The 17242-nt window shown below is 47.0% G+C and overlaps 1 protein-coding gene across 4 annotated transcripts in view; it reads right to left on the reverse strand.

Moving 5' to 3' along the window:
• Positions 1–437: 437 nt before the first annotated feature.
• The window catches only part of LOC140715958 (scavenger receptor cysteine-rich domain-containing protein DMBT1-like), a 79280-nt gene continuing 62475 nt past the window's right edge, over positions 438–17242 (reverse strand). For 2 of the 4 annotated variants that reach the window (XM_073028561.1, XM_073028560.1), the window contains 3 exons: positions 15744–16058; positions 11766–12080; positions 438–1373 (listed from right to left, as the gene is read on the reverse strand). In XM_073028561.1, coding sequence (XP_072884662.1) covers positions 1219–1373; positions 11766–12080; positions 15744–16058 — 785 coding nt within the window. In that variant the 3' untranslated portion in view covers positions 438–1218. The remainder of the gene's footprint in view (positions 1374–11765; positions 12081–15743; positions 16059–17242) is intronic. The other 2 variants (XM_073028562.1, XM_073028563.1) reach the window with 2 other exon arrangements.

The following is a 17242-nucleotide window of genomic DNA, read 5'->3' on the forward strand; positions in this document are numbered from 1 at the left end:
GACCGGGAGCATCTGTTAGCAGGGGGGTAATCCGTGCGCTACAGGGTCTAACTTGGTGGAATAACAGGCAACAGATCGACGCTTGTCCCCATGAGCCTGAGTGAGAATTTCAGTGGCGTAGCCTTCGAAAACATTCACAAAAAGCTAGATCGGACGGTCATGGAGTGGGCGGCCGAGAGCGGGCCTACTCCAGAGCGTTTGCTTCAATTTTGCAAAGGCCTGTTACTGTTGCTCAGTTAGAGGCAAAGGCCCCTTAAGTGTACTGGAAGCCAGATGGCTCAAATATCTAGTATACCGAGCAACAATATTAATCCACTGTCTACAAAAGTTAACCGGGCCAAGGGAAGCACGCATGGCTTTCGGCGTCAAAGCCGGATCTACCCAATGCAATGGCGCAAATTACCATGAACTCAATAAAACCATGAAACAAGTGGTACTTCATCAAATTTCACACTTTATTCATAATATGCTGTGGGGAAATTACAGACAAATCAAGTTGCCCGTCTGGGCATTCCAACCCGACTTACAATTCTACAGTTTTTATAACATTAGTCTCAAGAAATATTACAATTACGCGAGTTCAGACAATGTTAGAATAGTTTCGATCACATGTTAATGTACAATTAGATGTAAAATAATTATTGGTTAGTTTACATGTATTTTTGCCAAAGCTATCTTGGAGCAACGCTAGTTACCTATATTGGCACCTCCCAACGACGACACTTCACCCTTCTCTCGAAACATCCTGTCCCATTTTTGATTATGTCTTGAGATACCTCTTCAATCATTCTATACCCATATTTGGTTATGCTTTGCACTTTTAGAGAACAATGCCTAATACGTCACATGTTGCTGGGTAGAGTTTCTTTCTGACTGCTCAGCAACATAAAGTAACTATAAGACAATTGATCATAAGCCAATCATGTCTCCCAATCCATCCCCCTATTTACGTATCCCTCTACTTAACTTTACCTCTCCATCATCATTCCCCCCTTTTATCATTCCATGATAGCCAAATAAACGGGGGTCGAAAAATGCATCGTCATCAGCCTCTCCCTGAAAATTCTACAGCCAGTATTTAGGCAGGTCATCATCACACAACACACAACAACTATTACAAAGAAAACAATCAGCCCATGTAGTAGATTAGCCCCCGCATTCCAAGGTCCTCCTAGCAACCATCCTAACCAAATCTCTCCTGTCTTAAGACCTTGTACTTTAACTGCCGTCGGTGTCTGCAGTAGTATTTGGAACGGTCCTTTCCAGCGGGATCCAAGTTTGAGAAGCTCCCAATCCCTGATCAGCACCGAATCTCCAATTGTTAGCTCCGGCCCCTCCGTTACTTGCCCTCCGGAATTTAGGGTATTCTTTACCTGTGAGTGGGGAAATTTTAGAGAGGATGTTAATTGGCGATAGTAGTTCTGAAATTCGTCACACCACAACATTAAGGTCAATTTGCGCGGGAGGTTGCATGTCAGCATCCCATGGGGACCTTCCAGGACGCCCGTAAACAATTTCGGCTGCAGCTACCCCTGTAGTGGAATGTGGGGTAATCCTCATATGGTATAAAGCTAATGGAAGTACATTCAGCCAGCTCAGTCCGGTTTCGCATATAAATTTAGTCAGCTTATATTTCAGTGTGTCGTTAGCCTGTTCCACTATCCCTGCAGCCCTGGGGTGGTAGGCACAATGGAACTGCTTTTGGAATAGCTCTTTATTTATTTTCCCCACAAAATGAGGGCCATTGGCCGAACATCATTCTGGGTACCCCGAATCTTGGTATTATTTCTGTAAGCAACAACCTTACCACCGTGGAGGCTTTATTATTGGTGGTCGGAAAGACTTCAATCTATCTACTGAAGACAACAACAATCACTCTACAGTATTTACAACAGTATACATGCGGTAGCTCAGTAAAATCAAGCTGCATGCATTCAAAAGGACCACTTGGAAAGGGGGTATTTCCTGAGCCGCAGTTTACTCCCTTTCCCTCATTTGTCTTTTGGCAAATCAAACAGGCTTGTATTTTTGCTGTGGCAGCATCCTCCAGTCTTGTGGCTCACCATGTATGGAGCAAATTATTATTCATTCCCTTCTTGCCAAGGTGGGTATCCGTATACAGGCAATCAATAAGCAGCGGTAAAAAAGAATCAGGAATACATCCTTGGCCAACTGGTGTATGCCAGAGGTCTGTGGACACCGAATACGCACATCCGTGTGTCTTACAGAGTTGTTACTCTGAATCAGGGGCGTCCCGCTGGAGTTTCAGAACTATAACCCTGTCTGGAGTGCCCGGCGCCCGTAACGATTTAGTCGTGCTTAAGGCCAATCGCTCTGCAGTGGCAACTACAATAGTCGCAGCCTGCGCAGCCTGCGTGGCTGGTAAGTCGGCCCTGTTGTTCCCTTGAGTCACTGCAGATTCGTCTGAGGTGAGCCGAACTTTTAATAATGGCCAGTTGCTCGGTGAGGAGTATAACCTAGAGTAGTTTCTTTACATAAAATGGCTTTCTGGATGGGGGTCCCGGAAGAGGTGAGAAACCCACGCTGTGCTCAGAGTTGTCCAGAATCATGGGCCACACCAAATGCGTGGCGAGAGCTTGCATAAACGTTGGCCCTTTTGTCCTAGGCTAAAATGCAGGCGCGAGTGAGAGCAAAAGGTTCTGCTTTTGGGCAGAGTCTGGGGGATGGAGAGCGCCACCTTCAAGCGTGTGGTCGTCGCCGACCACGGCGTATCCGCAGAGGCGTTCCCCAGTCAACTGCCATCTATGTAAAGGATAAGTTGTGCCATTGGAACAGGTGCATTGAGACGTCAGGGCGTGGTGAAGTGAGAAAATGGTTCCGGAGCAGGTAGTCATGAGGAGGCTCAGTCAACACAATGGGGGTCGTCTCTAAAAACTTAACGAGGTTGATGGCAGTACAGTCAACAAAGGTCAGGAGTGGGTCATATAGTAATGCTATTTCATAGCGACTCAGTCTGGCTTGAATAAGATGTTGGGTTTGGTGGGAGGTCAGCAAGGCTGCAATAGCGTGGGACGAATACACTGTACAGATGATGTGATGTTGGAAGCAGCCGGAACTAGGGAGTAAATGGCCGGGAGCATCTGCGAGCTAATCTCTGCGCTACGGCATCTAACTTGGTGGAATAGTAGGCAACAGGTCTACCCTCTTCCCCATGAGCCTGAGTGAAAACTGCAGTGGCGCAGCCTTCGAAAACATTCACAAAAAGATGGAACGGACGGTCATAGAGTGGGCGGCCGGGAGCAGGCACCCTCGAGAGCGATTGCTTCAATTCCGTAAAGGCCCGTTTCTGTTGCTCAGTTAGTTCCCGATGCCCTTTAAGTGTACTAGAAGCCAGAGGCTCAAATGTCTAGTATACACAGCAACATCGGTAATACACTGTTTATAAATTTTACCAGACCAAGGAAAGCACACATGGCTTTCGACGTAGTGGGCGGGGTGGGGGGGGGGTGTGGGAGGTCGCGAGGGTCAAGGTCACCCTTTCAGGACTTGGTGCATTTCAGTTGCTCTCGAAAGGGTTCCCAGAAATCTCACTTGCCGTTGGGCTCTCCGTACCATGTGGGGATTAATCACGTAACCTTACGAGTGCAGCCATTCAGAAGTGCATTGGTGTCCTGCTCATTTGTTGCTTCTGACAGGCTGGCCAGTGGGAGGTCGTCTACGTACTGAATTACCGTAAGCCCCCGGGAAATTGTAAATCTCTCAGCTGCCTATGCAAAATCTGCGACAGAATGGTGGGAGAGTGCACAGACCCTCGGGGTAACCGAATCCAAATGTTCTGCTGACCTTGAAAGGTAAATGCAAAAAGGTACTGCGAATCAGGAACCAGGGGAATCGCAAAAATGCATGCTGCGATCTACTATGTTAAAGACCTGGGTGTTCGATGGGATGCTGCTTATAATCGGAGCGGGATTAGGGACTACGGGATGTATGGGCTGCACAATTTCATTAATCTTACGGAGATCCTGCACTAGCCGCCAATGTGGCCTTCCCGGCTACGGATCCAGCAAGATACGAGTATTGCAAGGGGATTGGCACGAGACTAGAATGCGCTGCTTGTAGAAGGATTCTGTGAGATGGGTTATGTCTTCAAACACCTCCTTCTTGAAAGGATATTGAGATGTAGATGGCAACTGAGTCCCTTCCCGAACATCTATTTTTAACGGAGGGACCGAGCTGACAGTGACCTCCATTTTGGAGACAGCCCAAAGATCCTGTACAGTTTCATCAGTTGACATGTGGCTAGGGTGATGGTGCTGAAGCCAGCCCAGGACACTGAAGGGTTGTTGGTAAAAGGTGAGTGTCATATAAAACATAACAATCTGTGGCATGTCTACCACTGCTAGATTAGCCTCTCCTAGTTTGTTGGGCAAAAAGCCCAACTCCATGGGTCGGTGTCCCTCCGTGACGGTGAGGGTCACGTGGGGTGAGACCAATCCCGATTGGTGCCATAATTCCACGGGAACCTCAACCAGCAGAGCCGAGCCCTCCTTTCCTTCCACAATACCGTAAACAGTCACAGGAACAGAATCCCCAAGATAAGGAGAGTAAATAGCCTCCAATTACCGTGAATTGCTCGAGGAGTAATATGCTAGATTCACACGGGTATCAGGAGGTGCTTGCTCATAAGATAATAGGTCGTCCCCTGCAATATCATGGGACTACCACTCGAGTGAGTGGTTGACCCGAAAACCTTCCGGGAATCAGAAATACCGACATCTAAGCACTGGATGCGGAGGTGCAAGGCGCATAAAAGATCTCGGCCGGCTAGATTGAACCCAATGTCCGGGGTCATAGCATTGGCGTACCGCGCCTTGCCGTTCCCTGTAAGATACCTGCAGGGGAATGGTGAGCGAGTAGGATTTTTCCTTTCCTACCAGGCCACTTAATTTTACCAAGTAATCGGACAGAGCAAAGCTATGCTGAGTAAAACAAGAAACCTCTAGGGTTGATGCAGTGGCACTGGTGTCCACCATAAAGGGTATGATGGCCCTTCTACGGGCAGACTGATAATCGGCTGCTCTTCGGGGTGGCATTTAAGAGCAGGGAACTGTCGCTGCCCTCCTTCTGCGCCCCTATTTTCACCGGCTAGTCAGGAGGCAAAGTGATTGTCGGCAGTAAAGTGCTGGCGCATGCCTGGCTGCCTTGATTGATGTTGGCGTTGGGGGCAGTCACACAGCCTCTGACCAGCCGCACCGCGTCCATAGCACCCGGTAAGACTAACATATCTCAGGGCGGGTGGCTGCTGAGTAGGTTGGGAGCAGCGGTACCTTGGTCCTGGGTAGCCCCCACAGGTACCTCGACAAGGGTGGGGCATGTGGTAGTCCGCGGGCCGAAACCTGAGGCCCATTCGGGGAAGTTATATTCCCATATCCATACGGGTCCACCCATCCGGACTCCGTTTGGTATCCTACACTGTGTGACTCCCTTTATGGTGGCGCGGCAGGACGCGGCATTTCTTGCTTTAGTCTGGTTGGCCTGGAATCCCTACTATGATTCCAGAAATTCTCAACTGCCCTTTTCATCTGTTGTTTATTCTTACCATGCCAATCCATAGCATTAATTGTCATAGCCTTGTGCAGATCCTCGCGGAGACACTGCAATATCATCGTGTTAAACTGGCGCGAGGCATTACGGGCAATATAAGCAGCATCCCCTGCATAGGTTGCATGGACATTGCAAAAGTGAGCCCAGAAATCGCTGCCGTCTTACCCCGCCTTAGGGTAGCACTCAATGGCCTTTGTAATGTCTGTCTGCCGCCGAATCATATTCACCTGATTTCCTGACTGTGGAACAACCTGCTCGAACGCCTGCCAATCTGCATGATTTCCTAATGCCTCCAGCCATAGTTCCTGTTCACTAGTGGTGAGGGTCATGCAACACAAACTAAGGAGATCCCGAAGGGGTTGCCTGGAACGTTCGGATTGTACCAATCATAGAGTCAATAAATCCCTCAGGTTCATTTTTTCCTATTTGGAGCCTGATTCATTATCATACACATCTCTGGGGGCTTCCAGGTAGTACAGACATTTATCGTTGGCTGCTGACCCGCTTGTCCTGCATTAGGATTAGGTAGAGTGCGCATAGGAAATTGCCTACGATGAGGTCTATTGGTGGCAGGGGCTTGTCGGAGTCCTCAGAGGCATCACTACACGTGCCTGAATCTTACTCCGTATCTGCCTCAGGATCCACGAGGGGTCCATCGCCTACAAGAAAGTTTTGTCTTCCCCTACTCTGGCGCCTGTTATCCTGCCTTTGCCGAATTGTCCCCTAGTTCGGGTGACTATCGGGCTTGAGGAGGGCGTATTCTGTGGTTGGGCGGCGTTAGCTTCATATGGGAGTGGCAGTGCTGTGGGTTGGGTTCGCCAGGCTTCCTCCTCCTCAGGCTCATTATCGTCAAACAGAATGAACAGTCCAGACAAGTCAAGAGGTACCTCAGTTTTTCCTTTGCCGGCTTCACCTTTATCTTGTCGCCTGTACTTAACCGCCTATCTTTCGTCTCCCTATCCTGTTTTACCTTATTCTTGTCATAATCCTCACACAGTCCTTTTAATGTCGCCCACCATTTCATATTTCCATCATTGTCATATACAATAATCCCTGTTCGACGTGCATTGTACTCCCAACTACTTTGCTTAGATTTGTTATTTATTTCTTCGGCCGTTTTTCTCCAATTGGACATTAAAACCTCCCATTTTTGTCCATCATTACATTTCCAAATTGCTTCTTCTGCGTTTAGACATTTTTCCAAGTCCCAGGTCCCACCCATAGGCCAAATTTCACTACACAATTTCAGATTCAGGCTCCGGAAATCATTTTCTCTCTCCGGGTCATCTTTACATAGTTTAAGTAATGGCGTCACGAGTGAATCTGCAGATGCTGGAAATAAATAAAAACACAAAATGCTGTCAGAACTCAGCAGGCCAGACAGCATCTATCGGAGTAGGTAGTGACGACGTTTTGGGCCGAAACCCTTCATCAGGAGTAATGGCGTGTTATGTACAAACTTATCTAATGTTTGCCCCATACTTCCCAATAAAGTGGGTCAGCCGCCTCCTTTTCTCACATATACTTCAGGGTCCGGACATTCGCGTGGGGGATTTCCCCTCTTAACAACCAGTTTAAGGCTGGATGCTGATACTTCGGAGTGCAGATTTACCACCAGATAACCTATAATACCTCTTCCCCGTTAATCTTTTGCCGTGTCTCCCTGCATCCACTTCAAGATCCTGGCCTTCGCCTGGGGGATTTCCCCTCTCAACAACCGGTCTAAGGCAGGATGCTGAGACAGGCAAATTATTGTAAGCCTACCCCAAAACATATTTACAATATAAGTATAGACTGAAGGGGAGAGCCTCTTCTCTGTGTTTGGCCAAGCTTCTGTTCTGTCCTGCGCTGGTCAATTTATTGTGCTACACACCCCGGCCCCCACGTCAATTAAGATGCTCACCAGCTTCAAACGTAATAAGTCACTGCCAATAACCGAATGCCCAATTCGCCGCGATGCACCCAAAGAAAAATGTAATAGATCACTGATGATGATCCACTTCCCCATTCTTCAGCACTCACATACTTTAATACTCACAATACCTCGTAAACTTTAATACTCGCAATAATCACTATAACTAGTCGGGTCCTGTATCGACCTAAATCCGCTGACCTGTGGCAATATGGCGATCCTGAACTCAGGTTTCAGAAGGAGTCCGTCAGAGAATTATCCGCCAGACGAAGGGGTCGCCGAGGTGGACAATTACTGAGAGAAAGCAAGGTAAATCTTTCCTCGTAGACCCAATCCGTCTCAGGTCACTGCCACCTAGCAATCACTGACCCAGTCACACGGGAATACGTCGTCTTGGACTCCTGGCTGGCTCGCCAAATTGTCAAAGGCGGATCAACCCGACGCAACAGCGCAAGGTACCACGAACCCAATACAACCATAAAAGAAGCGATACTTCATCAAACTTCACTCATCATTCATCTCATGCTATGGGGATATTACAGACTGATCAAGGAGCCAGTTTGAGCATTCCACCCCGACAGACAATTCTACACTTTTTATAACATTAATCGCAGGAAACCTTACAATTACGCGAGTTCAGGCAATTTTAGAATGGATTCAATCACATCTTAATATACAATTAGATATAAAATCATTATTGGTTAGATATAATTATTTTTGCCAAAACAATCCAGGATACAACGCTAGTTCCCTACATTGGCACCTACCCCTGACGCTTCCCCCTTCTCTCGAACGTCCTGTCCCATATTTGGTTATAACTTGAGATACCCCTTTAAACATTCTATACCCATATTAATTGATGCTTAGCACTTTTAGAGAACAATGTCAAGTATGTCACCTGTTGTTGGGTGGAGTTTCTTGCTGACTGCTCAGCAACATAAAGTGCATATAAGACAATTGATCATAAGCCAATCATTGTCCCCCAATCAATCCCGCTATTTACCTATCCCTCTACTTAAGTTTACTTCACTCTTCATCAGAAGAACTGGATGCTGAATAGGCATTCAGCTCAGAGCAGCTCTTGGGTAATTCCCCTGAATAATAACTGTATCATTTGTGACACTGTGTTCACAAAACCTCGTAGGGGAATGCCATGGAGAGCACGTGAGTCGACTGAGCATAGGGCCTTCTTGCAGAAACGGAAGAGGGAGGGTTGGGTGCGGGAAAGAGGGTGTATTCAATCGTCAGACAGATAGAAAATAAAATTCTGTTGATATAAACAGGACACAAAGGTGGTCTTTTCCATCCCACGTGCTGGGGTAATGGACAATTTCGATTGCGTCCATAGCATTTTGGAGAGTGTGCAGGCGCAAGCAGTGTGTTGGTACAAAGTGTCCGCAGAATGGATTTAAAAGATTTAACGCAGTGACGCAGGGAATTGCGCATTATGGCAAGTGGCATGCCTCAGTGTGAGTAGAAGCAGAATGATTTCTCTGGCTGAGAGTTTGGAGCAGGGAGGGCATTGCTTCAGATTCTTGGATCATTGGAATCTCTTCTGCGGGCCGTTTGAACTATACAGAAGCGAAGAGTTGCAGCATAAGGACCACTATACTCGCGCAGTCGTTTCTACCAGCTATTGGAGGAGAGATTAAACGAATGTTGCGGGGGGGGGGGGGGGTAGAAATCGAAGGGAATGGGCTCAGCATAAGGCAGATGACGAACAAGCAAAGATAGGATGCAGTCACACTGATAGGGGTCAGGCTGATCGAAATAAACTGCTGCCAGCAGAGTGCATATCAGTGCATTGGGGACGCAGAAACAAAAAAGCGTCTCAATACTGCTCTCAAAGTCCTATAAAGTATATGAAACGAGTGTGCTCACACATTATCACTCATACAGAGACAGATGCCAGGGAATACCACAGTTCTGCTCTCCCTCCACGGGAATGTTACAGGTACTCACGCTAACTACAGTCAATAGTATCGTAACTCCAATCACATGCGGCGCTGTAGAATCACCTACAATATTTACTGCACATGCGTCCTATGTCAGCCAGAGAATGTAGTCATATGAAGGGTTGTTGTGCTCGAGCTGGTCGATGAAATTTGCCACTGTATGCTATCATGTGGGGATCATTACATACATTCACAACATTTTACTCACAGCTACTGGAAGTGGCTGGCCGAATTATTCAAAGGTAAACTCTTAATTATTCCCAATAGAGAGAAAGAAGGAAGAAATATATTTTTAGTTCTATGTCTATCTTCTGTACAATTCACTCCCGCATCCTGTCCGAGACCGCAGTTATGACTACCCCACCCTGGGAAAGAACATTCCCCAAGGGCGGATTCATTTCCTTTGCATGCAGCATCATCCATTCAGATCTTGCCACTGCCTTGCCCGAAGTGTGCACTCGCCATTGCCGCTGCTCCAGAGGGGCAGACCAACTGTCTGCAGACAACGTTGGCATCGTCAGTTCCCCATTGTGAATTGTACCGCACTTCCACTCTCCCTGAACAACAATCGCTGCAGCCTACCAGCCTAATCTCGGGCTCTAGAATGACATTCAAATAAGAAATTACTCTGTGACGCAGAGGTACCTGTATGTTTCAGAGTATCGCTTCCAGTTGAGTACATTTCCACGTTCCTGACTATATTACAGCATGTGAGTGTTTGCTCAAGCGGAGCCACCATTGCTGGAACGCTGATTGGTGGCATAGGCCGAAAGTGAGAGTGGTATTGTTATGCGCTGGCTGAAAGGAGTCTTCAACACGGAAGAGGACCTGACTCTGGGTAAGTTGACAGTTCTACCTACTGTAGTTTAAAGGACCCTTGCGTGTTATTCACGTCGATGTTAGAGTCAAGCAGCCACACGGGCAACTAACTGCATGAGCGTAATGTGCATCCAGCTGCAGCAAATCCAACGACAGCAACATCTGCAGGACCTTCAGCATGCAGGAAATGTGGCGATCGTCCATCGGAGGTTTTGGGTAATATCCGCAACTGATGAGCAGGAGCCTGCAAACTGCCTAACTGTCACTGGAAGGAACATGATGGTGAATAGGATTTCAGCTCAGAGCAGCTCTTGGGTAATTCCTCTGAATAATAACTTAGCATTTTGGACACTGATTTCCAGATAACCTCTTAGGGGAATGCCATGGAGACCATGTGTGTCGCACTGAGTATGGGGCCGTGTTGCATAACCATAAGTGTTAGAGTTGGGTTTGGGTTAGAAGGTGCACTCAACAGTCAGTTGGACGAAAATAAAATACTGTTGATGTGAAAGGGACACATGGGTGCTATTTTTCCCTCCCTTGTACTAGGGTAACGGACAATTTAGATCATGTCCATAGCATTTTGGAGAGCGTGCGGGAGCAGGCAGATATGTTGGTACAAAGAGTTTCCGCAGAATTGATTTTAAAAGCTTGACAGAAGGCTGAGACACAGGGAATTGAGCATTTCTGTCAAGCTTCAGTGTGGGTAAAAACAGAATAATTCGGCAGATAAATGTGTTGCTGAGAATTTGGAGCAAGGGTTAATGCTTCAACTCATCGGATCATTGGTATCTCTTCTGCGGGACGTATGACCTATGCAAAATCGAGGGGATGCAGCTGAAGACGATGGGGACCACTATACTCTCGCCCTGGTTTCAATCGTCTATTGAGGAGAGTTTAAACGAATGCTGCAGGGGGGTAGAAACCGAAGATAATGGACTCAGATGATGCTTGGGCAGATGATGCACAAGCAAAGATAGTGTGCAGTCAGACTGAGAGGAGGGCAGTCAGATGATCGAAACAAACTGCTGCCAGCAGAGTGCATATCAGTGCATTAGGGACATAGAATCAAAGAGCGTCTCAATACCGTTCTCAATCTCCTAAAAAGTATAAAAATAGAGTGTACTGACATATTATCAATCCTACAGAGAATTGTATCAGTGAATCCCACGTATTACTCTCCCTCCACATGATTGTTACAAGTTGTCACGCTAACAAAAATACCAGCCAATAGTACTGTAACTCAAATCAGATGCGGTCCAGTATAATCAACTACAATATTAATTGCACACCCGTCTTACGTCAGCGAGAGAATGCAGTCATATGACGGGATATTGTCTTCTAACAGGTCAAAGATATTTGCCTCTGTATGCTATTATGTGAGGATCAGTACATAAATTCAGATAGTTTTACTCACAGCAACTGCCAGTGTCTGGCCTAATCATTTAAAGATAAAATCTTCATTATTCCCAATAGAGAGAAAGGAACATAAATGTTTTTAGTTCAATGCCTACCTCCTGTACAAAACACTCCCGCATCCTCACTGTGACTGCAGTCATGACTACCCCATCCTCGGAAGGAACATTCCTCAAGGGCGGATTCAGTTCCTTTGCATGCAACATCATCCATCCAGATCTTCCCGCTGCCTTGCCCGAAGCGTGCAGTCCCGGTTGCTATTCCGCGAGAGGGGCAGCCCAACTGTCTGCAGACAACCTTGGCGTCCTCATCATCCCACAAATCGTCGCATACCGTTCCCCATTGTGAATTGTGCAACACCTCCACTCTCCCCAAACAACGATCGTTGCCGCCTACCAGCCTTATCTCGTGCTCTGGAATGACATTCAAAGAAGAAATTACTCAGTGACGCAGAAGTACCTCTATTTTTCAGACGATCGCTTACAGCTGAGTTCGTTTCCACGATCCTGACCATAACACAGCATGCGTATGTTTGCACAAGCGGAGCCACCATTGCTGGAGCGGTGATTAGTGGCATAGGCCAGTCGTAAGAGCGGCATTGTTATGCGTTGGTTGAAGGTAGTCTTCGACATGGAAGAGGACCTGGCTCTGGGTAACTTGAGAAGGATATTTACTGCAACTTAATGGCCCTTTGCGTGCTATTCACGTCGGACATTGGAGTCATGGAGCTTCACAGGCAACGACATGAGCTTGAGGTGCATCCAGCTGAGCTACTAAGAGTCTATATTACTGACCGAGAGCAGCAGCTGCAGGACCCTCATCATGTACGGAATAGATTGGAGATATTCCATCGAAGCTTCTGTGAAGTAGCCTCAACTAATGTGCAGGAGCCTGAAAACTCCCTGACTGTCACTTGAAGCAAATGGATGGTGAAAAGTCATTCAGCTCAGAGCAGCTGCTGAGTTATTCCCCGGAATAATAATTATATCGTTTTGGACACTGTTTTCCACATAACCTCTTAGGGGAATGCCACGGAGTCCTCGTGTGTCACACTGAGTATGGGGCCCTGTTGCAGAAACGGAATTATGAGAGTCGGGTGCTTGTGAGAAGGGGCACTCAATCGTCAGACGAATCGAAAATAAAATTCTATTCATGTGAAAGGGACACACGCGTGGTCTTTTCCATCCCAGGTTCCGTGTAATGGCAAATTCCGATCGCGACCATAAGATTTTGGAGACGGTGCGGGAACGGGAAGATGGGTTGGTAGAAGGGACATTCCGCAGAATGGATTTAATGAGCTGGAAAGAAGACTGAGATGCAGGGATTTGAACATTACTGCCAGTGGCATGTGTCGTAGTGGGTAGAAACGGAGTGATATGGCAGATAATTGCGTGGCTGAGAATTTGGAGAAGAGGGGCAGTGCTTCAGCTTCTTGGATCAATGTGATCCCTTCTGGGAGCCGTTTGACCTATACAAAAGCGAAGAGTTGCAGCTGAAACCAATTAACCAATTGTCACGCGCATTGGATTCTTCAAACTATTGGGGAGAGTTTAAACGAACGTTGCAAGGAGGTAGAAACCAAAGAGAAACGGCTCAGGATAGGGCAGATGATGAATGAGCACTGATAGCGTGCAGTCAGACTGAGAGGAGGGCAGGCAGATGATCCAAACTGCTGCTGGCAGAGTGCATATCAGAGGATTAGGGACGCAGAATCAAAAAGCGTCTCAATACGGTTCTCAAATTTCTGTAAAGTACAAGAATAGAGTGTGCGTACACATGATCACTTCTACAAAGAAAGATATCAGTGAATACCACAGTTCTGCTCTCCCCACACAGGAACGTTGCAAGTTGTCACTCTAACAGCGGTCCATATACCTGTCAATAGTATCGTAACAGGAACACGTCATACGTCAGCGAGTTAACGTAGTCGTATGACGGGTTATTATGCTCGAACAGGTCGCTGAATTTAGCCCCTGTATGCCATCGTGTGTGGATCAGTACATATATTCACGTCGTTTTGCTCACAGCAAATGCAAGTGGCTGGCCTAATTATTGAAACATAAAATTCTCGTTATTCCCAATAGAAAGAAAAAAGGAACAAAGATGCTTTTAGTTCTGTGCCTATCATGTGTACAGTTCACTCCAGCGGCCTCTCCGTGATCGCAGTGATGAGTACCCCACCCTGGGAAGGAACATTCCCAAAGTGTGGATTCATTTCCATTACATGTAACACCATCCATCCTGATGTCCCCGCTGCCTTGCACGAAGTGTGCACTCGCTATTGCCACTGCGCCAGAGGGGCAGCCCAACTGTCTGCAGATAACCTTGGCATCGTCAGTTCCCCATCCATTGTCGCATACGGTTCCCCATTTTGAATTGTACAGCAACTCCACTCTCCCTGAACAACGATCGGTGCCACCTACCAACCTTATCTCGGGCTCTGGAATGACATTCAAAGAAGAAATTATTTTGTGACGCAGAGGTACCTGTGTTGCTCAGTGGCATTCACATCTGAATGCAATTCCACGTTCCTGACCATAACACAGCATGTGATTTTTTGCGCAAGTGGAGCCAACATTGCTGTCACGTTGATTGTTGGCATAGGCCAGTAGTGAGAGTGGTATTTTTATGCGTTGTCTGAAAGGAATCTTCGACAAGGACGAGGACCTGGTTCTGGGTAATTTGACAGGCCTAATTACTGTAGTTTAAAGGCCCCTTGCTTGTTCTTCACGTCGATGTTAGCGTCATGGGGCCACACGAGGGTGAGGTGCATTAAGCTGCATCTGCTAGAGGACACTAGTACTGATCGTGAGGAACAGCTGCGGGACATTAGGCATGTCGGGGACAGTGAGGAGATCGTCCTTTGGAGGTTCTGGGAAATAGACTCAATTAAAGTGCAGGAGCCTAAACACTGCCTGTCCCTTGAAGGAACTGGATATTGAATATGCATTCAACTAAGAGCAGCTCTTGGGAAATTCCATGAATAAAATCAATATCATTTTGGACACTGTTTTCCAGATGACCTCATAGGTTAATGGCACGAAGAACACTTGTGTCGCAATGAGTACGGTGCCGTTTTGTAGAACTGAAGGAATGTGAGTCGGGTGCGGGTGAGAAGGGGCACTCAATAGTCAGACTGATCGAAAATAAAATTCTGTTGATATAAAAGGGACACACGTGTGGTCTTTTCCCTCCCAGGTGCTAGGGTAATGGACCATTCGGATCCCGTCCATAGCATTCTGGAGAGCATGTGTGAGTATGCAAATGTGTTGCTACAAAGAGTTTCCGCAGAAAGGATTAAAAAAGCTTGACAGACGGCTGAGATGAAGGTAATTGAGCAATACCGACAGTGCCATGCGTCAGTGTGGGTAGAAACAGAATGACATGGCAGATAAATGTGTGGCTGAGTCTTTGGAGAAATAGTTTCCTGGATCATTGGGTTGTCTTCTGCGGGCCGTTTGACCTACAGAACAGCAAAGGGTTAGAGCTGAAGCCCATGTTGACTACAATACTCGTGTACAGTTTTCTGGCAGCTTTTGGGGAGAGTTTAATGCAATGTTGCGGGGGATCGAAACAAAATGCTTCCAGCATTGTGCATATCGGTGCATTCGGGTCGAAAAATCTAAAGGTGTCTCAATATTGTTCTCAAAGTCTTGTAAAGATTAAGGATAGAGTGTGCTCACACATTCTTACCCCTACAGACACAGATGTCAGTGAATGCCACAGTTCTGTTCTCCCTCCACAGGAATGTAACAAGTTGTCTCTCTAACTGCATTCCCTATAGCAGTCAATAGCATCATAAATCAAATCGCATGCGGTGGAGTAGAATCACCTACAATATTTACTGCACATGCTTCTTACGTCAGCGAGAGAATGTAGTCACATGAATGTCTATTGTGCTATAACAACTCGATGAAATTCGCCCCTCTATGCTATCATGTGTGGATCAGTGCATAAATTCACTGCGTTTTTCTCACAGCAACTGCAAGAGGCTGGCCTAATTATAAAAAGACAAAAATGTGTTATTCCCAATAGAGGGAAAGAAGGAACAAAGATGTTTTTAGTTCTATGCCTACCTTCTGTACAGTTCACTCCCGCATCCTCACCGTGACCGCAGTTATGACTACCCCACCCTCGGAAGGAACATTCGGAAATGGCGGATTCATTTCCATTGCATGCAACATCATCCATCCAGATCTCTCCGCTGCCTTGCCCGAAGTGTACACTCGCTATTGCCGCTGCGCCAGAGGGGCAGCCCAACTGTCTGCAGACAACCTTGGCGTCGTCAGTCCCCCATCCATCGTCGCATACCGTTCCCCATTGTGAATTGTACCACACCTCCACTCTCCCTGAGCAACGGTTCCTGCCGCCTACCAGCCTTATCTCGGGCTCTGGAATGAAATTCAAAGAAGTAATTACTCTGTGACGCAGAGGTAGTTGTATTTTTGGAGTGTCGCTTACAGCTGAGTAGATTTCCACGTTCCTGACCATAACACATGTGAACATTTGCTCAAGTGGAACCACCATTTCTGTAGCAGTGATTGTTGGCATAGTCTAGTCGTGTGAGTGGCATTCTTAGGCGTTGTCTGAAAAGGGTTTTCGACACGAAAGGGGACCTGATCTGCGGAACTTGTCACCTGGCTCTGGGTAACTTGTCAGGGCTATGTACTGTAGTTTATAGGTCTCTTGAGTGTTACTCCCGTCGATGTTAGAGTCATGCAGCCACACGGGCAACTATATAAGCGTAAGCTGCATCGAGCTGCAGCTACCAGAAGACTGTATTACGGATCGATAGCAACAGCTGCACGACCTTCGGCATGTAGAAGACAGTGAGGAGATCGTCCGTCGCAAGTTCGGGAAATAGTCTCAAATAAGGTGCAGGAGCCTGGAAACTGCCTGACTGACACTGGAAGGAACTGGATGGCGAGCAGGAATTCAGCTCAGTATTCCCGAGTAATCCCCTGAATAATAACTTATAAATTCGGACTCTGATTTCCAGATAACCATGTAGGGAATCCCACGGAGACCACGTGTGTCGCGCTGAGTATGGGGCCGTGTTGCGGAAACGAAGGAGTTAAGAGTCGGATGCGGGTTTGAAGGAGTACTGAATAGTCAGACAGACCGAAAAAGGAGTCTTGGACACGGAAGAGGAACTGACTCCGGGTAACTTAACAGGGCTATTTACTGCAGTTTAAAGGTCCCTTGCGTGTTATTCACGTCGATGTTAGAGTCATGGGGTCACACGGGAAACTATATGAGTGTGAGGTTCATCCAGCTGTAGATACCAGAAGACTGTATTACGGAACGACAGCAACAGCTGCAGGACCTTCGACATGTAGGGGACAGTGAGGAGATCGTCCATCGGAGGTTCTGGGAAATAGCTGCAACTAAAGGGCAGGAGTCTGAAGCCTGCCTGAGTATCACTGGAAGGATATGGATGATATATAGGCATTCAGCTCAGAGCAGCTCTTGGGTAATTTCCCAGAATAATCACTGTATCATTTGTGACACTGCTTTCCGGAAAACCTCTTCGGTGAATGCCACTGAGATCACGTGAGTCTGACTGACTGTGGGC

Source organism: Hemitrygon akajei, chromosome 24 (assembly GCF_048418815.1).
Source record: "Hemitrygon akajei chromosome 24, sHemAka1.3, whole genome shotgun sequence".
NCBI lineage: Eukaryota > Metazoa > Chordata > Chondrichthyes > Myliobatiformes > Dasyatidae > Hemitrygon > Hemitrygon akajei.